The sequence below is a fragment of the Antechinus flavipes genome, chromosome 4, assembly GCF_016432865.1.
Source record: "Antechinus flavipes isolate AdamAnt ecotype Samford, QLD, Australia chromosome 4, AdamAnt_v2, whole genome shotgun sequence".
NCBI lineage: Eukaryota > Metazoa > Chordata > Mammalia > Dasyuromorphia > Dasyuridae > Antechinus > Antechinus flavipes.
The window spans coordinates 317090778-317117909 of NC_067401.1; the positions used below are offsets into that span (position 1 = coordinate 317090778).

The window sequence follows — 27132 nt, forward strand, 5'->3', positions numbered from 1 at the left end:
AATAATTGCACGAGAATCTGTGTAAAAGACAACAAAGATATATGAATAAAAAGGGAAAAAGAGTTAAACCAATTCTGTAGCAAGTGCGAAGGATGACATACAAAAAGCCTACATGCTTTACTCCTATTTATACCAATCAAGATGTTCTGAGGAAGGATTCCAGCATACTGGGAAGATCCCCACCCTATAACTCTGCTTCCTAAAGGGCTGTAGAAGGTAGGAGAGAGGCTGCTCAGTGAGTTCCTTTGAGATTTTTCTTGTTTGTTTGTTTGGGTTTTCAAAGAGTAAAGAATAGATTGTAATCTGGGAGTAACAACATCAATGAGAGCACAAATCCATTTAATAATAATTACCCAAACAACAAATCATTAGAAAATTTTTATTAAACACATACTATATAATTGTCCCTGCCCTATGGAAGCTAACAAAACCCAAGTATCTTTGCTTTAAGTACATTGCAGGAGGTGACCAATAAAATAAAGGACTAGATTAAACCTTTTCAAATAGAAACTATGCCCTTGAGACACAGCTATTTTAGCTGGCTCCACAATCTTGAATATCAAAAACCCAAACAAAATAATAACCTGATGAACTAGCAACTGAAAAGGATTCCTAACTCTTTATAGGGTCATTTAGCAATTTCTCTCACCACCTGCTGCAATCCTCCAGGAAGCTAGATTGTATAAGCTGAACTGTTTTCATAAGAATTCAACTTTATACCCTAACTTATCTCCCTCTCTTCCAGTGTTACAGAAGTGCAAATAGAAGATATTAGTTCTGCCAAATACATTGATCAACCAGAGAGCAAAAGGAATTGAGACAGAATGTATGTATGGTTTTATGGCATTCCATTAACCCTGAGGGAAAGAGCACAGTATCTATCTTGGGTCACTTTTGTCTCCCAAGAAGCATGTAAGGCAGAGATCTGGAGTGATAAGTGGTGAATTGCCCAGTGAGGGAAGAGGTTGACTGAGATACTTTGAGATCCAAAACTCAAGGGAAAGTATCATCAAAGAAGAGGGAGTAAAATAAAAGGAGTAAAAGAAAATAATAAAGGGGAAAAAAGAAGCTGAAATTACCAAATATATCAGGAGAAAAAAAATCATTAAAAACAATGAGCACAACTAGATAAGCCAACAGGGAAAATAATAATAGTAGAAGATAATGTAACTTCTAGGTCAATTAAAACAATTCAGGCACTGATGCAATGTATAGGAAATGAATCAATGCCTAATGAGGAAAAAGAGCCTATAAATTTACAAGAGAACATGGGGCCACAGTAGTTTATTTCTGAATGGTTTAAAAGAAATGCAAATTCTGAAATATATGTCATGAAGAGCAAAAATTATGGGCAAAATAGAAAAATCCAAATTCACATGGCCTTATCAAAGAAACAAGTGAAGATAATTGATTGAGAGTGCAAATACATAGATGCAAAGGACAATCGGAAGGAAAAAAAGCACAATGCAATAACATTAAAAACAATCCAAAAACGTTAAAAAGTATCTTCATACAAGCAAAATGTACTGAAAAGCTTCAACAATGCAACTTAGAAATTATAGGGTTCCCAGAAAAACACATTAAAAAACCTGGACACAATATGACAAGAACACTGCTGAGAATTTTTGAACACTGCAAACTAACTGTCAATCAAGAGAATCCACAGATTACCTCTAGGAAAAAAAGAAAAATGAAAACAATAAAAATTATGTTGCAGCTTTCAAGATACATAGTGATTTAAAAATAATTCCATTAAGATAAAACAAATTACAAAGTGACTATGAGAAAGACTTTCAAATGTAAAGGGAAAAAAAATTCAAATGACACAAAATTATTCTGCATTAACCAGAACCACAGGAGGAAATGGAAAAACATATTCCAGAGTAAAAGAACTCAAAATGTGGCCCAAATTTATCCTGTAAATCTGAACCTATTAATAAAAAAGGTGACTGTTCAATTTTAAAAAAGATATTTAAAACATTCCTAGAGAGAAAACTAGATTTAAAGAAATTATCTGTTGCTCAAATATGCTAGGCAACAGAAATACAGAAGGGCAAACAAATACAGTGACCAAGGACAACAACAAAACATAACAAGAGAAAGACCATTAAAGAGATTTATTTCTAAATATACATGAGGTGATGATGACAAGAATTAAGAACAAAAATTAAATAGAAGGGATGGTGAAGAAACAGTTCTGAAATATCATGAAGTAAGTTTCATAGCATTCCACCTACAAGTGGATTTGTTTTTGGGGGCAGGGCCAAGTTATAGAACACATGTAGGGGTCGGAGGAGGAGTGCAAACAGGAAGTAAACAGGCAATAATGCCTGAGACCCCCGGAAGTGGTTTCTGTGAAACAGGGACTGCCTCATGGGCAGGAACTCTGGTAACATTGAGATCACATCCTTAACAGGAGGCATCTCCTTCTCTGTCTGGCTGTGCATATGTCCTCATAGACCCTATTTAAGCTGTGGGATGAGGAAGCAGGTTCTCTTTGGCCTGGAGTTCATCTGGAGTTCACTAGGAGTCAGCAGGAGGTCAGCTAGGCAGGATGTGAACACGTGAATAAAAGACCCTGAGCTTGCACATGACTGTTCTCAAGTGCCCTATCATGTATTTAAACCATCGTTCCTATGAAATGATAGCCAGAGACCTCTGAAGACCTCAGAAAGAGGTAAGCTTGGTAAAATTGGTTTAAGCGCTGCAAAAGACAGTGACCGGAGGAGAGACTGGCAGAGTGAATGCAGAGCAGGCATTAACAAGGGCATTCACAAAAGTAGTGAATGCTTTGTGGGCATTCACATGGGCAAATAGAAGGGATGTGGGGAGGAAAAAGATAGAGGGGAATAGATGACATATCTCAATCAAGTTAAAGGTTAAAAAGAAAAAGAAAATATTCTGTAGTCTCTCTGGAAAAAGATGGCCTTCCAAAGGATGAAAAAGAAGGCAAAAGACTGAAAAGATAATAAGAAAGGAGAAACATTATTTCATTGGTGGAAGGAATGCTTTTATGGGGAAAAGAAATTTCTTATAAAGGGAAATGGACACCTTATAATAGGTAAAATCTATAGGGATTTGTTACTTAGAAAGATGATTCATACTGTCTTAAGAAACTAAACTTCCTGGGCACAATTGAGGCTAGAACAGAGGAAGAGCGTAGACTCAGGAAAGAGACTTCAAGGAAAATGTGGGGGAAAAAATACCAAAGAGATGAGAAAGTTCAATAATGACCTAGATGATCAAAGGCATAGGAAAATTTCTAACATGGGTAAAATTCTTTCTATTACCTATAGGAAAATGGTATTTTTAAGATGAGGAATAGCAGAAAAAAAGCAGGCCAGGCACAAGATCACTGGACAATAACACAGAAATTGTTTAGATGAATAAACCCCACCAAATAGATAAACCTTGGAAGCTTTAATTTCATGAGGAATAGAAAGAAAAAAAAAGCCTAAATAAGTATAAGGGTCATGAATCAAAGAATAAAAATCTATAATAGAGAAGATGGATAATGAATAAAATTAAGGGAAAGAAGTATTTTTTTTTTTTTAGAAAGGAGTGCTGAAAAAAATTTTTTTTAAATCATGAACAAAATAAGTTGAAGGAAAGAGGAGGAAGAGAAATTATACTTGACCACTTGACTGAGAGAAAAAAAGAAAGAGGGGAGGGTAATCAAATAACTAAATAAAAAGAAAGGAAAAATGGTCCTCTTAAAAGCTACAAAGGAAGAGAAGATACAATCTGCATGGTTTCCTCACTTGGGAGTTCCTAACACCAATAAAATCGTGGGTCAAGTTTTTCTCTATCAAATAAGGAAACATTTGAAATATTATTATGTTTATTTTTAATTGAAGGATTAAAAATAAAATAAAATCAAACTAGCAATTTCCCCCTACCCAGTGCTAAAAAGGAAAAGGAATTTGACTGGTAAATGAAATTTCTACATGAGGAAACTCATGCTAAAATGCAAGTCAGCATTCTTCTCTTCCACTTAATCAAGAACAAAAGTACAGCATGGAGAAATGGGAAACTGGCAACTATGGAATGTAAAGAAAAAAAAGGAGTTCTGATTTGAGGTAACAGAAAGTGTCAACTGGGAAAGGGATGACCACTATAGATAGACTCATCCCTAAGCAGATGCTAGAGATAAGCTTTGCTTTCTTTACAAGTTTATTTATAGCTAAGTCTCACACCTAACAACACATAGTTTGCAGAACTATGCCCTCCTATATGGTGAAATTTTCCTGGTCTTATGGATTGTCATTTGGAGTTCCCTTTGCTCCATTATTTTATTGCTAAAACATGGCTGTTTATTATTATATTTTAAATGTAATAACCCAACTCTTCTACTTAATACTTTATTATTTTAAACAAATCATTTAAAACTATAATTCTCAGTTATCTCATCTATAAAAGAGCTTATGCTAGATGTAAGGGGATTATACTAAATAGGGATTTTTAATTTTTTTTTTTTTTTTTTTTTTTTTTTTTGGTATCATGGGCTCGTTTGGCAGTCTGGTGAAATTCAAGAGTCCCTTCTCAGAATAATGTTTTTTAACTGAATAAAACAAAACATGTAGGATCACAAAAAAAGAAACCAATTATATTGAAATATGGTTATCAAAATATTAAATAATCAAGTTCATGATACATAGTTATCAAAATATAAGAAAATCAAGTTTAAGGATCCAAGATTAAGAAACCCTAAATTAGATTGATACCCTTTGGTAATAAAGCTATAATCCCATAATAATAGCTGCATCTTTTAAAAAGGAAAAGTGGAAAATTTACAATTTATATTATAGACAGAGATAACCATAAATCATGTGTTCATCATCAATTTGGGGAGGGGTTATACATTCACAAGACCATTCTGTCTAGTCAAGCACCAAAAGTGAGTAGGAAATGTAGTCTTACCATAATTAGGTAAAATATACATGTTGAGTGGCACCATCAGCAGAACTAAACATCCAAGAAAAATAAAGGGTACTTCATAGCCAAAGGTTTGGTATAAAAAACCACCTAGAGGAGGTCCCAAAACTAGACCCAGACCAGAAAAGATTTCAAGGCTTCCCTAAAAGTAGGAAAACAAAGAAAAACCAAGTGAATGTGTTTTACTGGTAACATTAAAACTGATAAGTTCTTAAAGGCCACCCAGAAGCAAACTACTACATAGCCATTTTCCCTCATCAAAATTAAGCTAGTTTCCTTGAACTTTAAACTAGAGGTAGTTATTTTGCTGATAGGGTAGCTTTTTATAATAACCCGTATAGGTATAGGGTACATACCAAGCAAATTTCCCACTACTAATAAGGTTTTTCTTCAAGGAAATAAGAAAGCCCATAAGAGTGAAGTGTAAGAAATGAGTGGCAGTACAAAATCTAGAAATTAGAGTGATATGTGATATAACCGTCTGTATAGTTGTTTTATATCCATGCATTATTCAATCTTCAAAAAGTCCATGGTAGCAAGAAGGCCCATAGTTTTTAATATTTAAAAATGGGAGATTAGGACCCAAATTTTCATGCTGTCCTACAGAGAATAGATCTTGTGCCAGGACAAATGTGGCTACATTCATGCTTCCATCTAGCTGGAGAGAAAGGGGGAAAAGTAGTTTTAAAGAAAATTAGAAGTAAAGGAATAATTTAGCTTTTACATCATTTATTTATAATTCTCTCTCTTCAGAAGGTTGTGGAAAATGGGTTACATCTTCCTAAGCAATTACAGAGTCAGTAATAATAATTCTGTGGTCTTGGAATATAAGATAGGAATGCAGTATTTTTTCTCACCCAGACCTGTGATTCCATCCACATAGGGATAAAAACTGGTGAGAAAATGCTTTCTACAAAGCCTGATGTTCTACTATTTGGTAAATTATGGTCTTAGAGGACTGTTTGGAACACTGAGAGGCTAAGTTCAGGGTCATCCAATGTGTGTTTTCAAAGTCAAATGGGATCCTTCTTACTCTGAGGCTCTTATTTTCTGTCCTGCTTCTCAAGGATCTAGTATAATAAAAGTTTCAGGAGAAGAAAATAATATTAATATGTATGGAAGGAAGGGTCCACAGCCTCTTTAGACATGGGAAAAACTCAGAAGTGAAATATTTGGCAAGCACTTAAAAACATACCATTACTGTAGCTACATTATTTGGAAAAGCTTTTGCAAGAATAGAAAACGATGCAGTTATTGCTGCAGCAAAACTTATGGCATCCACCACTCTCACTAGAAAACACATAGTTATAAATACTGGTCCATCAGGAGCTTGGTCCAACATGCTATAAAAGAATAAAAACAATTCTCAAATATAAAGTTTTCTACTTGAATCAACAGATCAGTATAACAGTCTGATTAGCACATCAAATATTCAATTTCCTCAATTGGCAGTTTTGGGTTGCATTCTCACAGCAAGGAGAATACTGATCTTTTAGAATTTGATTTGTTCTGGGGTAACTCAGTTGCTTCTTTTTCCCCCAGTTTTTGAGATAATGTTTGGAGAACACAGTTCCACAGTACCTGGCACAGATGAGGTATTTAACAAATACTTATTGACAGACTGATGAATGAGGGTGAGAACTTAGCAACCTCAGAGTGATTTGAAATCCTTTAGTACTACCCTAAAAATGGAACAGCTCAGTCAGAATTACCCAGAAAGGCTATAAGTCCCTCAGTTTAGAGCTTTAACTTTCATGATTTTGAACTATCTTCAAATCTCTGGCACTGGTTGGCCTAAGGTAAGGAAGGAGTACCTATGATACCTTTTGAGAAAAGACTTGCTTATACTCAGTAGGGTCTCTGCACTACATTAAAATTGTAACAGATTAATATACCTTCATTACAACCAGTTTGATGTGTCCTCTAGGATTGGATTTTGTAAAATTGTAACCATCTACTATAACTAACAATACTAATTATCTACTAATAAAAATCCTAGAGCTCAGCATAAAACATTTCTTCTATTCTCTTTCAACTCCTTTCACTACCTAAACTGATTTTCAAAAGACAAGAAAAAAAAAATGAACATCAGCAATAATGTCAGATATGAGCTACAAAGCTTTTGACTTTTTGTGGGACCTCTTCTGCATCTAAGCTACATTTGTTTTTCTTACCTAGATTCTTCATGTTCTAATTCTAACTATACTAATAATATTTTAAAAATTTAACTATTTAAAATGCTTATTATTTATTTTTAACATTCTTTTAAAAAAAATTCTGAGTTTCAAATTCTCTCCCTTTTCCACCACAAGGCAAGTAGTATGATATGTCAGTTGTACATGTGAAATAATACAAAACACATTTCCATATTAGCCATGTTGCAACCAAAAAAGCAAGGAAAATAAAGAAAGCAAAAAAAAAATTACACTTCAATTTGACTAGTAATACATTTTGATGAGACTAGAAGCAGGTGTGGATTCTCTTTTGTGGCAATAAAACGCAAATTTTGGCTTGGCTATAGATTCATGAACCAGTTACTCATGGTTTTACTTGTATCTACCAGTCAAGTTACAAGAGAGAAAGTACTCAGAGGTTAAAAGGGGAATACTATTTTAAAAGTTACTGAAAATTATTCTGCATATATTCTGCAAAATAAGTTTGTATCCACCTGACCAAATGGGCATTTTGTTGTCATTGTTCAGCCATTTTCAGTTGTGACCAACTTTTCATAACCACATTTGGGGTTTTCTTGGCTGAGATTCTGAAATGGTTTGCCATTTCCTTCCCCAGCTCATTTCACATATGAGAAAACTAAGACAAACAGTGTAAGTGATTTATCCAGACTCACACAGCTGGAGTAAAATCAGATCTGAACTCAGGAAAATGAGTTTTCCTGACTCCAAACCTAGAACTCTATCCAATGTTCTACCTAGTCACCTAGTGATTGAGCGTATGTGGTCCTAAAGAGAAAGCATATTGGGGGTATATGGCTAACAAAATGAAGGAAAGCCATGGTAATAGTAATTTGCTTTTTGGAATAACCACTCTTCACTTTCCCTTTGAATGATCCCTTGTTGCCAAAAACAAATTAGATGCAAAACACTGCTTTGTACCTAGATGATTGTTACATCTTTATCTCCCTCAACATATATATGCTTTTTCTGTATTAATTTGCTCCCTCAATATATATCTGCTTTCTCTGTATTAATTTGGTCTCATACTTGTTAGTAAAAGATTCCACAATTGTTTATTGTATATGAAAGTGGCTTAGCCCTCAATGATCTGTTCTCAGGAACAATATATATTTCCAATTCTAACTTCATTTATTTATTATATTATTTCAGACAAGCTAACTTGTCTAATCCTCAGTTTCTACATCTTGAGAATGAAAGAGAAATCCTGCATCTTTACCCTCTCACCACCTTTCTCACAAGTATTTAACACAATTCCAAGCATACTAGAAAAAACTGAAATATATTTTTATTGATTTAAATGAACTCACACAAATTCCAAAATGAATGAATATTTGGAAGTTGATGTCCAACCCAACCCTCCAGCCCAGAAAGCCAGATACTTACCCAAACAGAATTGTAGCTCCTCCTGAGACAAACATTCCTGACACAAACATAAACTTTACTCCAATGTGTACAAGCTATAAAATGTTAAATAACAATAATGAGTTACTTACTTCAGCGCTATATCTATGTTAACAAAACTGAGTATCCATTATATCTAAAATTATACTAAGAGACTTAGAGGACTTATTCTTGTTTTTCCTATATATCCAGTACCTTGCATTTTCCAGGTTAAGTATTACTAAATGTTTGCTAAATGAATTTACAAGATGTGGGAAAGAGTGTGCCATATGATATCTAGCATTTATATAATGCTTTAATGTTTGCAAAACACATTACAAAAAAAAAATTCTCATGTTATCTTCACATCCGTAGGAGATGGGTGATTTATAATCCTAATTTTACAGATGAAGACAGATGTGGCACTCCATCTCCTATTATATTTAAATATTAAAAAAAAAAAACAGTTGTCTATTTTGTATCTTTTGGCTTGCTATTATATACCAAGTCAGGACAAGAGATTTTCAAATTTATAGACTAATTATTTAAATTTGTCAATTAAATTTAATTAATTTATTACATTGCCTAATCCTTCTTATCTTGGATAATATCCCTTCTCACTTTTGCTTCTTAGAATCTCTACTTTCCTTCAAGACTTAAGTTAAGGGACAGCTAGATTGTGCAGTAGTTAGGGCACTGGCCCAGAAGTCAAGAAAACCTAAGTTCAACACTTAAGACTTACTAGCTACGTAACCCTGGGCAAGTCACTTATCCCCAGTTGTCTTGCCCTATTCCCCCCACCCCCCCAAAAAAAATACAATTCAAACACCACCTTTTACAAGAAGTCTTTCTTCATACCATCACCTGCTAGTGCCTTTCCTTCCAAACCTAATGGCATGATACTGCTACCATCCTGGTACAAGCCTATACCTGGACTATTGCAAAAATTTGTGCTTGGTTTCCTTGCCACAAGTCTCTTCTTGTTCTGGTCCAGGCTCCAGTTAGTGTGCAAATTTATCTTCTTAAAGCAAAAGAACAACTATGTCATATTTCTACCCCTTCTCCCAAAAAATAAACTCCAGTGGCTTCTTTTCACCTCCAGGATCAAATACCTCTTTTTGACTTGTAATGCCCTTCATAACTTGGTGGGTTTTTTACCTTTCCAATTTTCTTACACTTTACTTCCCTCCATGTATTCTGTGATCCAACCTCCTCAGTGTTCCCTAAACATAACATTCTATCTCCTGATTCAGCATTTTCACTGGCTGTACACCATTTCTGGATTCTCTGCTTCCTTATCTCCAATTCCTGACTCCCCTGGATCCCTTCAAGTCTCATGTTGGGGACTTGAAATCTAAAAGTTTGTTAATAGACTATTTTGCATTCATTTTGTGTATATTATACAGTGTGTCCTAAAAGTATTAATGTAGCTTTAAACTGTTAAAGTTTAAAATTGCAATATTTGGGATTCCCTGTATAGGCATCCCTTTTGTCTTTGTATCTCCAGAACTGGGTATGTTCCCTGCATCAAAGTCAGTCATTGGTCAACAAACATTTATAATGTGCTTACTATTGATAGAGTCCTGTTACAAGAGAGAAAAACACCTGAGTTAGATCAGCTACATTTTTCTTGTCTAAAAAGCCCCTTGTAGATCACTGCCTTGTATAGATCAATTTAACTATGAGCTACGATGTGCAGGGATACTCAAAACAGACAAGTTATAGTAGAGAGCTCTGACAAAAAATAGTGATCCACTGGAGAAGGAAATAGCAAACCACTCCAGTATCTTTGCCAAGAAAACTTGCCAAATTTTGAAATCCCTAGATCAAAAAGAAAATTTTGCAAGAAACAACAACTACAAAAATAATTTAAATATACTGGGGCTACAATTAGAATTGTTCAGGACTTATCAGTAAGCACCATAATAAACCACAGATCCTGAAATCATATCTAGCAAGAATCAAAAGAACTTTGACCGCAGGTCAAAAATATCAAAATTATCTGTAATATTGAAAGAGAAAAAAATGAATATTCAATAAACTTGCAGATTTTCAGGACTTCTAGCAACCAAACCCAAATTTAATAGAAAATTTAACAGGTGAGCCAATACCAAAGACCAATTTCAATGAATTCAACATGACAAAATTGTTTATGTTTTTTTACATGAGAAATATATACAATATGTTTAAGACTGACACATCCACAATAAGGTAGCTCAAAAGAAAGATTGGGGAAGAGTTAATGCAAAAATAGTAATTATATTATACAAATGAGGTGTAGAGGAATAATAGGACAGAGGCATTAGAGGAAAGAGAAGCGCTCCTAATTGTGAAAATCTATTCACATCGGGAATGGGTTCATTAGGCAACACTATATATATACACCATGAAGGGTATAGCACCCTCCAAAATCTATAAAGAAACAAGGAGAGAGGGATGGGCACAGGGGAAGTAAAGAGTGAGGGAAGAAGAAAAGGGAAGGATCTGTGGATGGGGAGAGGTTAAGCAACAGCAAGGCAAGTTAAGGAGCAGAATTGTGTGTATCTACATAAGTACACAGAAATATATTCTTTCTTAACTATAGCCTGCTTGGGGGTAGTGGGGAGAAGAAAGGAAGAAAAAAAAGAATGAAATAAAAAAGGTGCACAGCAAAGAATAAAAGAACAGTTTATAAGGAAGTAAAGCAAATACATTCATGAGTATAATTTCTTCTATTAATATGTGTGTGTGTGTGTGTACACATATATACTTTCTTGAAATGGTAATTTGTTACTATATATTTTGTGTAGAGGGCTGCAGATAGTGGAGGAACTCTGAGTAAGGTATAAGACCCTTCAGTCCAGAGGGAATCTGATGACAATGTCTGGTTTGGCTCCCCCACCCTTCTTGAGAAGTCTAGAGGGCATGACCACCTCTGTTCTACTTGAAGCAAGGGATATTTACAGTAAGAGGAATTTACACATCTATAGTAGGGTGTTTATAGTTAGCACATGCACAGTGTGCTGTGGTGATTTAATGGTTCCATAGTTGGCACATGCTCAGTATGCTGTAGAGACGTAATTGTACTAAGCTATTTAGGGGCTAAGAGGAATTGAAATAAAGGGACTCCATCTTTGACCATCCTCATGTCTCAAACCTCATCACTCCTCCACTAAGCCCAAAGACTCGGGCTGGTCCCGAGATCCTTCAGAGAGCTAGTCCAGACGGTATATTTTGACCCCCGAGCATGGGGGCTCTAGAAAGCATAGTATATTTTGGCACCCCAATTTGAGGGTTCTAGAAAGCACACTACATTTTGAATCCTCCCTAATGGTCTGCTAGGCACATGACAATATTCTCTTTTGTTTTCTTTTCTTTTGTATTCTTTTTCTATTTTTCTTTTTTTTCTATTCTGTTTTTTTAAATAAAATAATTTTTAAAAATGCAATTATATACTTAAATGCAATTTAATGTTTGAAAAAATTGCTTCATCAATGTTAGTATTTCTTCCACTAATATAAATTTCAAGTTCTAGTTTTTGCATTTATTTATTGTGCAATCTTAGAGAGTTGTTTAACTTGTCTATTTCTTCATCTGTCATATGGGGATTATTTTATATATATATATATATATATATATATGTGTGTGTGTGTGTGTGTGTGTGTGTGTGTGTGTGTGTGTGTGTAAACTCTTTTGCTGTGATCAAATTAAACAAAATGTAAAATAACATTATAACCACACATCATAATATAAAAGTGTGCTATTATTATACTTGGGTACTGCCTACAAATTTATTTAATAGCTGTTGTTAAGACAAAAATTCTTTACTTAAATCATTATTTCTGAGAACAAAAGCATAAACAAAATGAAATTCATGATATTATTTCTTCTACCCAATATATATCATTGATCACTCCTATACTAAGGGGAATGAAAGAAAGATCATTGAGAAAATATGATAAATCAAAGATCATCATCATAAACTACAATTTACAGATTAACCCTAAAGATACTTACATATTTCCCAAATAACAGGCATGATAGCAAGTCGAACAGAGCAAAACATCCAAAGATCATTCCAATAACTGTGTTGCTGACATTCTTTTTTTGAGCCTTTAGAGGAACAACAAAAAAAATTAGCATAACCAAGGCAAAATAAAATCATTAGAATAATAGTCTTATTCTTCTAAACTCTAGTGAAAAGAGCACTGGATTGGGAATTGGAGAAGATGGATTCAGATTCTATCCCTTAAGATATTTAAAAACCACAAGATTAAGATCAACATTCACTGGGAATAAATAAATACTCAGTATCAACTCTAATATGAATGTGGCAGTGACTTGAAGTCAGTAAGACCTGAATGTAGATCTTGCTGTTGACACTGAATTAGTTGAACATGAATTAATATAGGAATTAAACTAATAAATAGAACAGCTCTAATGGTTTCTTGAAATGAAAATGTAAGCAAGTTTATATTTGTTATACCACCTCTAGGTCCTAACTCAACAACACTTCAGGAGTTAGATTGCTAGGGGAAAAAGACAAATTCAAAGAACTATGAAATAGTAGTAGTAACAGCTAGTGCTTATATAGTGCTTTAAAATTTGTAAAGCACTTTACAAAGATCTCAATTCATCCTCCCAACAACTCTAAGAGATAGGTACAATTATTATACTCATTTTACAAATGAGGAAACTGAGCCAAGCAAAGGTTAAATAACTTGCCCAGGATTATATAACTAGTAAGTGCCTGAGGTCAGATCTGAAATCAGGTTTTTTTAATGTCAGGTCCAACAATACTCAACTCACTGTGCAACTTGATATTGTGTTGTAATGACTTTCAAACTTTGTAAGTAGAAACCGGTAAACCAAACACCAGGGGAAGTTATTCTCAGTTATTCTTTTCTACGGTCCAAAAAATAAATAAATAAATAAATAAGAACAACTACTCAAAAGAAGAAAAATCAGAATGTCTAGTAAAGTTACTTTCAGCAGAAATCAATTACATAGGTTAGGAAACTCCAAGAAACCATATATATTCTTCTGGTAAAGGATTTATTTATATCAGAATGACCGGTACCTGTGGCATATGGGATACAGCACTGGACTTGAAGTCTGGAAGAGCTGAATTACTATTCAGCTTCAGTGATTGCCTAATTGTGTGACATTGGGCAAGCCATTTAATCTATCTCAGTCTCAATTTTCTCATTTGTAAACTGGGGATAATAATAGCCTTTCAGAATTGTGACAATCAGGTGGGATAATACACATACAGTACTTGGCAAACCTTAAAGTGTTAGATAAGTGCTAGTTATATAGTGGAGAAAAAAACTGGACTTCGAGTCAGGAAGAACTGGGTTCCAGTTTTGCTTCTAAGAAATGCTGGCTATGTCATCATGGACAAGTCATTCTATATTTTGCCCCTTTGGACAATTCTCTGAGAATATTAGGTTGCAGAAAAGGTGCCTGCCTGAATCTGTTGATAAAGAGTTTCCCTTATCCAAGGATTCCCTATCCTGATGAAATCTTAGTCTCTATTGCTTAAAATAAATGGACTTCTGATTTGACTTAATATGTTTTTGCTAAGTTACAATTCTGATTATTGATATTTGTTCTGCCATATATAAAGGTTCTGCATGATATATAGCTTTTTTTTTCTTAACAGGACAATTAAGTCCAACAATAACTTCTGTCCTTTTTTGAGGGGCATGGAGGGGGTAAAGAAATGAAAAACCTCTCACCTCATTAGGAAAAAATGGTCCCAATATGGAATAGCACATCATTGATCCCAAATTAATGGAAGCAGCAGATATTAGTGTACAAAGCTGCTCTCTTGAAAGTCGTGTAGATTCTCTTCTGACAACCTCTGGCTGACCATCATCTTAAACATAAACATTCTAAGATTACATAAATTGAGATAACAACATAGTTATACATTAAGTGCTCTTTGTGTGTGTCCATATATACATATACATATATTATACTTTTAAAACTATGTATCTTTGGAGGAGGATTCTGGGAAGATGGTGGAGTAGATCAGTAAATTTGAAATTTTCCAGATTTCACCCACAAATAGAACAAATTTGTGCCTCAGGACAAATACAGACTGGAGAAAAACAAAGAAAACTTGGGGCAGAACAGGAGTCCTCCCCATACAACTGGAGAAGACCCAAAGAAAGATCCCAGCCAGGAGAGTAACTCACATGAAGTGCAAATACCTTCAGCATAGATCTACATAAAAACCAAGTGGGGAACCCTGGAGTGAGCTGGGTTTGGCTAGAGGTTCCTCCAAAATCATAAAAACTTTTACCTCCCAGGTATGTGGGGTATGAGTCCTGGAAGACTGAGTGAACCTCTGCTTATTAGGAACACCAGATCTAGCTGTGCTGCAGGGACTCTGCCCTGGGTGGGAAGGAACCAGCACACCTGGGAGTGCAGAGGCAGCGGGGCAGGGATGCTGCTGGCTGCAGGCACTTGCTAGAGGGTGTAGCTCTTGATTTGGGGTTCCTGATCAGAAGGGAGAAATGAAGTGAAGCAAGAGGCACCATTCTGCCTCCCCACAATTAGGGATATTCACACTAATACTTCTCAGAAAATGAACCAGCAAAGAAGACAGACCCCAACCACAGAAACTTACTTTGGGAACAGGAAAAACTGGGGTTCATCAGAGGAGGAGGACACTGAAGTTAAAAAAAAAAAAAAAACAAAGCTGCTTCTACTCCAAAGAATAATGTGAAATGGCTCCAGGGCCAGAGAGAATTTAGAGAAGAACTTAGGAAAGACTTTAAAAATCAAATGAGAGAGACTGAGGAAAAACAAACAAAATAATAATGAAGACTACCCAAGAAAAAACAAGATTATGAAAAAAAAAGTAAACCGACTAGTAAAGGAAATATAGTCTTAAAGAAGAAAATAATTCTATGAAAATTAGAATCGGGCAAAAGGAAGCCAGTGAAGCTATGAGACCAAAAGAAAACAAAAGAAAATATTAAGAAAGGGAAACTATAATAGAATATGAAACATTTTATTTAAAAAGGAGAAAAAGAGAACAGATCAAGAAGAGAAAACTAAGAATAATTGGATTTCCTGAAAGCTGTGACCAAAAAAAGAACCTTGATACCATAATGCAAGAAATAATCCAAGAAAATTGTCCTGGAGTGAGTGATAGAACATGAAGGAAAGTAGAAAGAGAAAAAAAAATCTATTCACCACCATCTCAAAGAAAGCCTTTGTGGAATACACATTTTTGAAACCCCCAGATCAAAGAGAAATTTTTGTAAGAAACAAAAAAACAATTCAAATGTGCCAGAGCTATAATTGGAAGTGTACAGGACTTATCAGCAGCCACAATAAAAAACTACAGGTCCTGGAATCATATATCCTGGCAATACAAAGAACTAGGTCTTCAACCAAAAATCCAGCAAAATTATATATAATATTGAATGAAAAAAATGTACATTCAACGAACTTGTAGATTTTCAGGACTTTCAACTAAATCTGATTTTAATAGAAAATTTAACATATAAGAGCCAATATCAAAGATTAATTTTAAGGAACTTAATATGGACAAATTTTTGCTACTACATGGAAATATGTACCATGTTTAAGATTGACATCACTAATTGAGTAGCTCAAAAAAAAAAAAAGATTGGGGAGGATTGAATATGATCTACTCTAAAAAGCAAAACTATGTAGAAAAATGTAAAAATAGTAATTATGTTATACAAATGAAGTGCAGAGGAAATATAGACACAGAGGCAACAGAAGGTAGCAGGAGGGCTCATAGTTCTGAAAACCTATTCACAAAGGGAATAGGTTAAGTAGGCAACACTACATATATGCCATGAAAGGTATAGCACTTTCCAAAAATCTATAAAGAAATGAATGGGGAGGGATGAATGGATGGAAGGGGAAGCAAAAAGTGAGAGAAGATAAGAAAGGCTAAGTTGCAGTATGGAAGGATCTACAGATTTATGGCAGTGGGGTAAGGTGTATAGATTAATGGGTAAGGAATAAAGGATGAGGTGGGAGTATAGAAAGGTGTATAGAGTAATGGTAATGGGATAAGGGTGTGTAGATTAATGGGAAAGGGATAAAGAAGGAGGAAAGGGTTGCATAAAATAAGATAGGAGTACAAAATGGTTGTGGGATAAAGTGGGTAGATTAATGAGAATGAGATAAAAAGAGAAGGAAAAGATTGGATCCATGAGTGGGGGGAAGTTAAGTGATGAGCAGAATTAAAGTAGAAGAGTTATCTGGGATAGAAAATGAGATATATAGAAACACAACAAGGATCGGGGGTATAATTTCCTAAAAAAAAAAAAAAAAAGAAGAAGTAGGGTTTTCATTGATCTTAGACAAAGTCAAACTTTAAGATTCAATCAAGAGAAATCTACGTTATATGTCAGCCATATTATTGTTTTAGATGCAATTTTTATATATGGGTAAATGCTTATGCATATATATATATATATATATAGTGTCTGAGTATATTTGGGTATGTATGCTTGTAGATCTATGTGTATGTGTGTAGAGATATATGATTCTGTAGATGGGTGTGAATATGTATGCATATGTGTGTGTGTACATATTAAATATATCTGTGCTTAATTGGGGGTGGGGGAAGGGTAGAAGGGATAAAAGGGGAAAAAAGAATAAAGTAAAAAGTAGTCAGCAGAGAACAAAAGAATAACCTCCAAGAAAGCAAAAATTGACACAAATATAATTTCTCCTCTTATTATATATGCCTTTTTGAAATGGAAATGCTATATATTTTGAATTGCTCCTGATAGTCCTCTGGGCAGCAGTTTTACAAGAGAAACAATGTATTAATTTTTGCAACTGAGATACACAATCTCCATATTATTTTACTGTGATTTTAGAGAAATGCAATTTTCATTTTTATAAGTTTGGCAATAAGTACTTCAAACTAGAAATTTACAAAAACATCTAATTAGTTTAAAGGGAATGTTATAATTAAGACACTCTTTGTTCTTGTTGAATGCTATCTTACTATTTATTACTCCATTTGGGGTTTTCTTGGCAAAGATACTGGAATGGCTTGACATTTCCGTTATCAGCTCATTTTACAGAGATGGAACTGAGGCAAACAATATTAAATAACTTGCCCAGGGTCACATAGCTAGTAAGTGCCTGAATCTGGATTTGAATTTAGGCTTTCCTGACTCCAGGTCTGGCACTGTACCCCTTAACTGACCCACACTAAACAGGGGAATGAATTTTGGGGTTTTACTCTGAAGAATTTACAAATCTTTTTTGACCAATTTCATATGCTAGCTAAAATGGATATTTTTCATTTAGGACTGAGTGGTAGTTCATTATTTTTCATTTAAGGTCATTAAGGGAAATGAGGATATAGGCAAATAAGTAAAATCAGACAGTGGAACAATTATAGGAGAGAACAGAATGCTTCAGCAAAAAAAATAAATAAATAAATCTGAAAGTTTTAATATCATATTTAAATTAATAAACTCATGTACCTTTTTGTTCGTTATTTTAAAAAATATTTTGTTTTATTAAATATCTTCAAATTGCAAGAAAAAATTAACATTCATTAAAAAAAATTCCAAATTCTCTTCCTCCAACCCCTTAAGGCAAACCATATGATACCATTGCACATATGAAGTAATACAAAATATATTTTCACATTAACTATGTGCATCACTTATAATTTAGCTTTTGTTTTCAGGATTATCACATTCAAACCAGTTATTATGCTCATGTACCTTTTAATTAAGGTAGCTAAGTAGTGAAGTGGATTGAGAGCCAAGGCTAAACTCAAAAAATCAGAGTTCTAATCAGTGATCCTAAGCAAGTGACTTAACTGTGCTTCAGGTCTCTCATTTATAAAATGAGCTGGAGAATGAAATGGCAGACCACTTCAGAATTTTTGCCAAGGAAACTCCAAATGGAGTCAAAAAGAGTCAAAGGACTGAACAGCGACTATTACATTTAGCTTTTATTTTCAAGGTCATCACATTCAAGTTAGTTAATAAACTCATACATCTTTTAATGCAGCTTTTGTTTAAGCTTTTATTTTCAGGATCATCACATTCAAGTTAGTTAATAAACTCATGCACTTTTTAATGTAGCTTTTGTTTTCAGAATGGTTTTTTGACTTAGTGTAAAACTTTCAAGAACTTTCTGAACTCAGTTACTGAAAAACTGTCATTCATGCAGAAACAGTTGCAGCTTCTGTTTTCCCTGACTCTTTCCAGCAAGCTATATTCCTTAGTAAATAACTAAAAAGGCCCAAAGAGAGAAACCTTGAGGGAAATGATTCTATTTGCATAAAGGATATCCGTAAACTTTGTCACAAAGAAACAAAAATAAAACCCAACACCTAAATCATTTGTTGCACCACAAAAATCTGGACTAGGAACTATGAACCCAATCCAGAAAGGATCAAAGAAAAAAAATTAGAATAAAAACCAACAAACAAAAAAAAGCTGAGAGTCGAGGGAAAGGGAAGAGGGAAGGAGTATAGTGTGTGGGGGGAAGGGAAGAAGACATAATATGCAACAATTTCCTAATCAGAATTCCTGGGTGGGAGACAAATGCGTGAGTGCAAATCTTGGGTACAGGAGGATTAAAGTCATCTGTCCCAACATCTACAGTATCCTGCACTAAATAATTTTATTGTGAACAAGGCCATGAGGACCCTTCTCCAAAATAAAGGCTCCCAGAAACTGTCCTCCAGTCTCAGAACCTTTCTTTGGAGAGGGAAGGGAATAAGTCCGTTCAGAAGGAAGCCTTTTAAAAACCACGCTCCACTACTTCCCTGACCACCTGAGGTAAAGTCGCTCTCGGGCAGAAGAGGTTTGTCCATCCTGAGCCTGCAGAGCCGAAACTGAAGCAAGTTGTCTGAATGGAATCGTGCAGGAGGTATCCGGATTCAGCTCTGACTCTGTAGCGGTTTATCTGTGAGCCCTTCAGCTACGTCCTAGCATTTTCCCCAGCCCCTGGAGGTTCTCTGCTTCACACTCAAGGAGAGATTTCCTGGGGAGACTGTAGCTCCCTTCACCCGGCTTTTTTTTTTTTTTTTTTTAAAGGCACAGGCCACTATCCTGATTGTCAAAGAGAGGGAACTCAGAAACCCACGTGGTACCACTTTTGGCATGTAATCGATTCCCTTTCAACCTAAAAAAGAAAAGGAGGGGGAAAAAAGGGCATAAATGTCAATTAAAAATCAAAAGGAAACAAAATATATGCGTGAAATTTGATGTGGAAAATGGGGTTGTTCATTAATAAAGATTATTGTGGTGAAAAAAATATAGAGCTTTTAAAATTAAATTCGTTGAATTCATATAGTGTACTTACTGTTTTTTAAACTGCTCTAAAGTACTGTAAAAAGTTAGAAATGAGAAGAAGCTGAATTTAAAGATAATTTATCCCTCATGGTTTTGGGTTCTAAGCTATTGGTATCAAACTGTTAGGGCTTTATAGACTTGTACTCCAAGATTGTGCCTGAATTTATTAGTGAGGTAAGAATTATAGCATTCAAACTTCAATTACAGCATGGCAAAATGTAAGCCTACTTTTTTCCAGAGCCCTCACCCAATCTTAGTCAATCATTTCTCCACCTTTTAGTCAGAAATTATTACTGAAGTTGAAAGTACAGGTATGAATATATGATTGGTTTTAAAGAACACATGACAATATTAATTATTAATCATAAAAATTATCGTATTATGGATGCTTTATCAATGTGTTATGTATATATGTTGACTATTAAACTTAAATTTGAAGATAATAAATTCAGTTAATTCTCTTCCCTTTAGACCATTTTACTAGTCCTAAAAGACTTCAACAATAAAGTGTGACACTGCTCAATTTTAGACCAAATAAAATGAGAAACTATGAAAATGTGAAACTCAAAGGACTCGATTTATATTTATAAGCAGTATTGTGATGGAAAGTAATATATTATTAAACAAAATTTGTTCATTACATATGACTTAATGATCTGTCCCACTGTGGCAAGAAAGTTGAATACTGGTCTGAAATAATTTCAAATTTGTGGTACTTTTTTTGGGGGGAGGGGGCAATGTTGCTCCTTTACAATGGTCAATTCAGATGCTTTGCTCTAGAACCAAGGTTCTGTAAGGCTCTATCAATGTAGTACACCTACATCAATAAAATCACAGATCCCCAACCTGAAGCCTTGTATCCTTGCTGGTGCATAATAAATGCTTAATAAGTACTAGTTGATTGAATGACTACTGAAATATTAAAATCTACTAGGTTTGCATAGTAGATCTAATCTAGACTCCTCATTTTACAGAAAGGGAAACAAAGTCCTGAGGAAGTACCTTGCCAAATTTACCACTATGTCAGGTTTTTAAATTTCCAGTTCTATATTACTTTTAATAAATTTTCAAAAACCTCTTAAACTCAACATACTAAATGAATATTCTTTCCCCTAAAACTTTCCCATCTTCTGAACTTTTCTTCTGCTGTTAGAGGTAATACCATTTCGCCTTACACTCCTCACTCTCAAACCATCCCTTCCCCCTCCCCCATATCCAATGTGTTACCAAGTTCTGTTCCATCTACCTTTATAATTCTCATTTGTGAACCACTCCTTTTTCTCTACTTTGACCTATGCCCACAAGTCCCGCCTTCCCTATCTTACACCAATGAAGTTACAATAGCCTGCTTTTGTTTGGTCTCCCTCCCTCAAGTGTTTTGTCACTCCAGCCCAACCTACACTCAACTGTCTTCCTGAAGTGGAGTTCTGCCTGTCATCTCTCTATTCAATAATCCCTAGTGAATTTCTATCACTTCTAGAATCAAATGCAATTCTTCAAATTAGATTTTAAAACCTTTCCTACACTAGGTCTTTACCTATCCAGTTTGTTTGTACTTTATATTCCTCTACATATTCTGTGATCCAGCAACATTAGCTTCTTATCATTCCTTACATAAGTTTCACACTAGGCATTTTTACTGGCTGTGCTTTATGTCTGAAATACTCTCTGTCCTTGCCTTTGCCTCTTGGCTTTCTTCATTTCAGCTAAAATTCTATCTTCTTCAAGAATATTTTCCTGGTCTCTCCCTTCTGATATTATCTCCAATTTATGTGGCATATATCTTGTTTGCACATATATCTAAGTCCCTATTAGTTCAAATAATCCTGTGAAGTAGTGATATTAGTTAAACTTGTACTTCATATGAAGTTGTTTTCATACTGTTTTTTCCCATTAGATTGTTAACTTGTTTAGGAAAGGGATTGCTTTTGCCTTTATTTGTATCCCTACAACTTAGTAATATGTCTGGTACATAATAGTTAATAAATATTTCTTGACTTGAAAGATACCATCTGGAAGATTATGATTTTTAAATTATCTTTAAGAAATTGATCTAAAATAGAAAACACAATTATAATGATTTTTATGCTTTAAAAATATCCATTTATTTTACTAATTACTTGGTGTTAATGATTCCATTTATTTTTAAGAAATCATTAAGTCCTTATTATACATCAGGTGCTGAGGATACAAGACTTCCAAAAATGTTTAAAATATAAGACAAAGGAGGGACATGAACATGTGGAAGACTAAGATAAGGTCAAATGACAAGTCAAAGGAAATAATTTGGATAATGAATGAAAAATTGAAAAAAAAATTTTTAAGTGCCTTATTATCTCAGCAATGTGCTAAGCATGTGGGATACAAATTCAAACAAGCAAAACAATCTCTATATCTTTCGTGCAGTAAATAGAGCAGTGGACCTGGAGTCATTTTCAAATTCTGCCTCAGATGCTTACTAAAGGTGTGAACCTAATAAGTCGCTTAACTTTTGTCTGCCTCAATTTCCACATCTATAAAAAAGGATAATAATAGCATTTACCTCTCAAAGTTGCTGTGAGGATCAAATATAATTATATTTGTAGTACACTTAGCACAGTGAATATTATCAGGAAAGATTTCATGAAAGATATGGTATTTGAATTAGATATTGAAGGCACAGATTTAGGCCTAGAAGGGACATTAGAGGCCATCAAATCATCAAATCAAATCTCTCATTTTCATGAATAAAGAAACTAAGACACAGAAAGATGAGTGTTTTGCCTATGATCACATAGGTAGCAAATATTTAAAGGGGAATTTGAAAGCAGGCTGTACTGACTCCAAGTTCAGTATTCTATCCAATATATCATGCTTCTTCTGAACAGGATGAGAGGGACTTCTACAGACAGTCTTAGGAGGAGAATGATATATTTATTCCAACTGTGGTGACCATGTGAGTTAAACCACAGAACAAGGAATAGAAAGTAATCTAATTTAAGAGAGGTAGCAAAAGGAAAGAAGTGGATAAAGTTAAGAAAGAGCAATTAAGTGGTTCAGTGGGTAGATTGCCTGGGTTACAGTCAGGAAGACATATTCCTGAGTTCAAATCTAGGCTCAGATGCTTACTAGATGTGTGATCCTAGGCAAGTCACTCTGCCTCGGTTTCCTAATCTGTAAAATGAACTGGAGAAGGAAATGGCAAACCACTTCAGTATCTTTGCCAAGAAAACCCAATTGTATCACAAAGAGTCTTGAATGACTAAATAACAAAAAAGATAAAGCTAGGCAGATTATTTTGAATTATATTGTAGAGTACCTTTAATGGCTGGATCTAGAACTTGTACTTTATTCATTAGACAAGTAAGCACCAGTAAACCTTTTTTTCCAAGAGATGAATAGCATTATACGGGTATATTAAGATTATTTGTATAGCAGCATGAAGGTAGACTGATTGGAAAGGAGTTAGACCTGAGGCAAGGCTTTTAAAAAGGTTATTCTCTAGATAAGGCCCTGGCAAGAAGAGATGAGAGGCCTAAAATAGGATGATTGCCTTGGAAGTTGAGAAGAGAGTCTGGAAATGAAGAAGGTGACCTTAAATGTCACATAATCCAATCCCCTAGCATTGATTTTTTTTTTTTTCTTTCTTCAATCTCCTAGTTTTGTAGATCGAGAAATAGGCCTAATCTGGTTCAAAAACTTCTCCAAAGTAATTTTTGGCAGAGTTTGGCATTCTTACTGAAGGCATGATTTGAATCCAGGTCCTGAGATTCCCAAACTAGCATATTTTCCACTATATTATGCTTAAGGATACACAATTAATAGACTTTTGTAACTGATTATCTAATCATAGATGCATAAGGTAAGAAAGAGAGTGGGAAGTAAAATTTGATGACACTAAGGTAGTTGGGATACTCAATAGCAAAGTAGCTGGCCATTTACAGAAATAGAAAAGAGTTAGAGGGAGAAAAATTTTAATAGGATAAACAATGAATTCAGTTTTTGATATGATGAATTTGAAATATCTGCAGGACAGTCAGATATATACCTGTAACAGATCATGGGGACAAGCTTTTAGTGAAAATTTTGGGGAGGAAAATTTGGGAAGAGTCATGTACATAATGGTGACTCCAAGTTATGAAACATGAAAATTTAAGGAGCATAAGGAAGAAGAGTTAGAAGAGCAATAGTGAAAGAGATTGCTAAATAATTTAACAGTTTTTTATAAATGAGGTATTTTGGTTATAGTTTATATTTTCTATAAATCATGAAGTGACAGATAATTGTGTTATAGCTACTTTTTGTCTATTTCCCCTGGACTATTCCAGGGAATAAGCAACCAATGGCAACAAAGCCAAAGGTGATGTTCTTAGAATTGTTAAGAATTACAGGAAATCCTCTAAACACAGATAGCCACTATCGTCATTCCTCTATCCCAATTTTCTGTTCTTTCCCCAAAATATTTCTCCGTTTTCTTTCATTTGCCCTATAATAATATCCCTCTACATATACATACAGTGTCCCTTCCGTACTTTCTTCACACTCCCCAATAATATCTCTTTTCAGAAGAGCCATAGGGTATATTTGGGGCTGCAGCCTCTGGTAGACTATTGGTTGAGTATATTCACCCAAAGGAGTGTAAAAAACAATGAATTCTGCACCATTAGTGGAATTTACTTAAGGGCAAAGGGATTATTAGACTGGTTTAAAACTATAGCAGGTAGAGATTTAGGTTAGATATGATTCAATTGGTCAATTCACAAGTATTTATTAAATGTTTATTAAAAAGCTTGAGCTAGAGGCAAACTGCCCAGTTCCCACATATGTACTTCAACAAAAAAATTTAAATTTGTACCACACTAAAAAATGATCAAGAAATCCAATGAGAAATTATAATAAGTAGCTTTTTTCATATCTGAACTACACAAGAAGTCAGCCAAAAGACTAAGAAAAATATGAAAAAGGGCTTTCAGGGGTATGCTAATAAATGTTTAATAACCAGTTCTGGGGGAAAAATATAAATACAATATACTTTTAAGCCTAATCTTCATTATTAATATTTTTTCACCACTTTCTTAAGTCAAGGTAGTCAAAAAAAGTAGTAAGTCAAGTCCTGATTTGTAGTATTTGCCTATTTCTGGCATGTAAATACTCATTATGAAAATTTAATAATCAGTTCTTGGCCAGTAAGAATTGGCTCCAACATGTCACACTGATACCATTATAGAGTATCATCCCAGAACAAGTAGAGTAGACAGAGCCTGCAAAGCTCTGTGACTGGAGACCATGATCAGGGAACTCTTCTGAGAAAGTCCCAATATGCTTAGGAAAGCTCACAGGTGAGTCTTTGGAAAATATAGCAGGCAACAAAGAGAATGGAGCTGTATGTAATACTTAGATCTGGACACTATAAGCTTAGGATCAAAGAGTTCCTTATCTGTTTCAGGAATTAAGTCAGGACCCTAAAAATTCAGCATTGAACCTCAGAGGTCCATAGGAACTAACTCCAGGGATTAAGGTCCAATCCAGGTGCACAGATACCATGGGATGAGACCAGGCAGGACTGATTATCCCACTCAAAAGTGTAGCATAGGGCAGAAACCAGCTCCAGAAAAAAGTTCCCATTGAGAAACTAAAACTGGACAAATTGAAAAACAAACAAACAAAAAAAACATGCTCACCAACATGAAAAGTTATTGTAGATATAGATACTAACTGTAACAAAAGTAATTTCAAAACTTAGCTATCCTTCTTATATGATTTCAGGAAGCCATTTGTGAACCTTATCTGTTAATTTTGAATGGAATGACTCCTAAGATCTTTTTCAGCTCTATGTATGTTATACTATGTTCAAGGCCTCAAACAACTTACATACAGTTTTCCAATTCCCACTTTTAGAGTCATATTCTATAAGAGCCTAAAGGACTTTAAAAAACAATAAATATTCTTTATTTTATAGATGAAGAAACTTTCTTCTCCTCTACTTTGAAGCCCCTTCTCAGGTTCCCATGTCCTTCTAGTGTCTTTGGATAAAAAATAAACTGCTTGAATACAAACTCTCAGTACACATTGGATGCTACATAAGAGTTGCTAGACTAGCTTTTAGGTCAATAGGCAACTGCTAAAACATCATTTAATAATTATAAACCTTATAGTTCAAGACAATACAGCTTTTAAATGTCCATCAACTCCCAAGACCCAGTTAAGCTTCAGAAGAAAGTCTCAATTATTTTGAATGAGAATGCATGTGAAAGTCCTTTGAAAAAAGGGCACCTCCAAATAATTACATTTATTATAATTACTTAAATTAGAAATGTAATGATTCAGGTATGAAAACAAAGTTTATGCATCTCCTTCTAGTTCTAATCTAGAGTTGCAAAATTGAGCTTCCTTCCAGGTACTGTTTCCTCCTCATATACCTTTCTCCACTCTATTCTACTCCCCATTTTCCTTTTGGCGGATTTAAGAGAAAATGTTGAGGTATGGAAGAAGGAAGAACTTAACATTTTACTGCCAAGAAAACGAGGTGACATTACCAGTCTCCTGGAAGATCAAGAGAAACTAAGTCAAATGAGGGCAGATTGACTTTCTCTGAAAAATAAATTGATCAAATACCTACTATGTGCCAGGTGGCTTTTCAAATATTGCATACGATTCTTCTCACAACTCAGGAAAGGTAATAACAATAATAAAAATAGCTAATATTCATATACACTTACTAAAACACCCCAGGTTTTTAACTAAATGTGGGAATTATGAAATTATGCTTTATTATCAGCAAATGTTTGATTTTGCTTACCTATTTTATATATTTATATACCGGGATCACATAATTCCTCCGGCAAAAAATAAAGGTCAGGAATAAAAAAAGTTTTAAGTGCTATACCGAGCTCTTTACAATTAGTTTCTCATTTGATTCTCATAATCCGGGGAGGGGGAGGAAGGGAGGAAATTATTGTGATTTTTCTCATTTTACATATAAAAGTGAGAGCCGACGTTAAGAGACTTGCCCTAAGACACAGTTAAAATGGCCTAAACAGCCGGTCCACTATGGGCGGCAAAGGTCTGGAAGACAGAGCACAAAAATGGGACCAAGTCTATCATAGTTCTGAAGAGGACCTCGGAACCATAGGATTCGTACTAACACTGAATTAGACATGCACACAACCCACGTGCAGATCCGGATACCCACGTACATCTTGTCGGGAATCGATCTCCAGGCCCCATCCTCAGTCAGGCAGAGTTGGCCTGTACTGTCCATTCTTATGCCTGCCAGTAGCTCCCGGCCAAAAACTTTGCGAAGATCGCCGGAAATAGCTATCTCAAGGCCTGGC

The 27132-nt window shown here is 34.7% G+C and overlaps 1 protein-coding gene across 7 annotated transcripts in view; it reads right to left on the minus strand.

Annotated features, from left to right (window-relative positions):
- The window catches only part of SLC18B1 (solute carrier family 18 member B1), a 44835-nt gene extending 17710 nt beyond the window's left edge, over positions 1–27125 (minus strand). For 4 of the 7 annotated variants that reach the window (XM_051997768.1, XM_051997765.1, XM_051997767.1 and 1 more), the window contains exons 1-8: positions 26995–27125; positions 19299–19649; positions 14231–14370; positions 13299–13394; positions 12507–12602; positions 8514–8587; positions 6131–6278; positions 4921–5077 (exon numbers count right to left, since the gene is read on the minus strand). In XM_051997768.1, coding sequence (XP_051853728.1) covers positions 4921–5077; positions 6131–6278; positions 8514–8587; positions 12507–12602; positions 13299–13394; positions 14231–14370; positions 19299–19338 — 751 coding nt within the window. In that variant the 5' untranslated portion in view covers positions 19339–19649; positions 26995–27125. Of the gene's footprint in view, positions 1–4920; positions 5078–6130; positions 6279–8513; positions 8588–12506; positions 12603–13298; positions 13395–14230; positions 14387–19298; positions 19650–26990 lie in introns of all 7 variants that reach the window. The other 3 variants (XM_051997766.1, XM_051997763.1, XM_051997764.1) reach the window with 3 other exon arrangements.
- Positions 27126–27132: the final 7 nt, after the last annotated feature.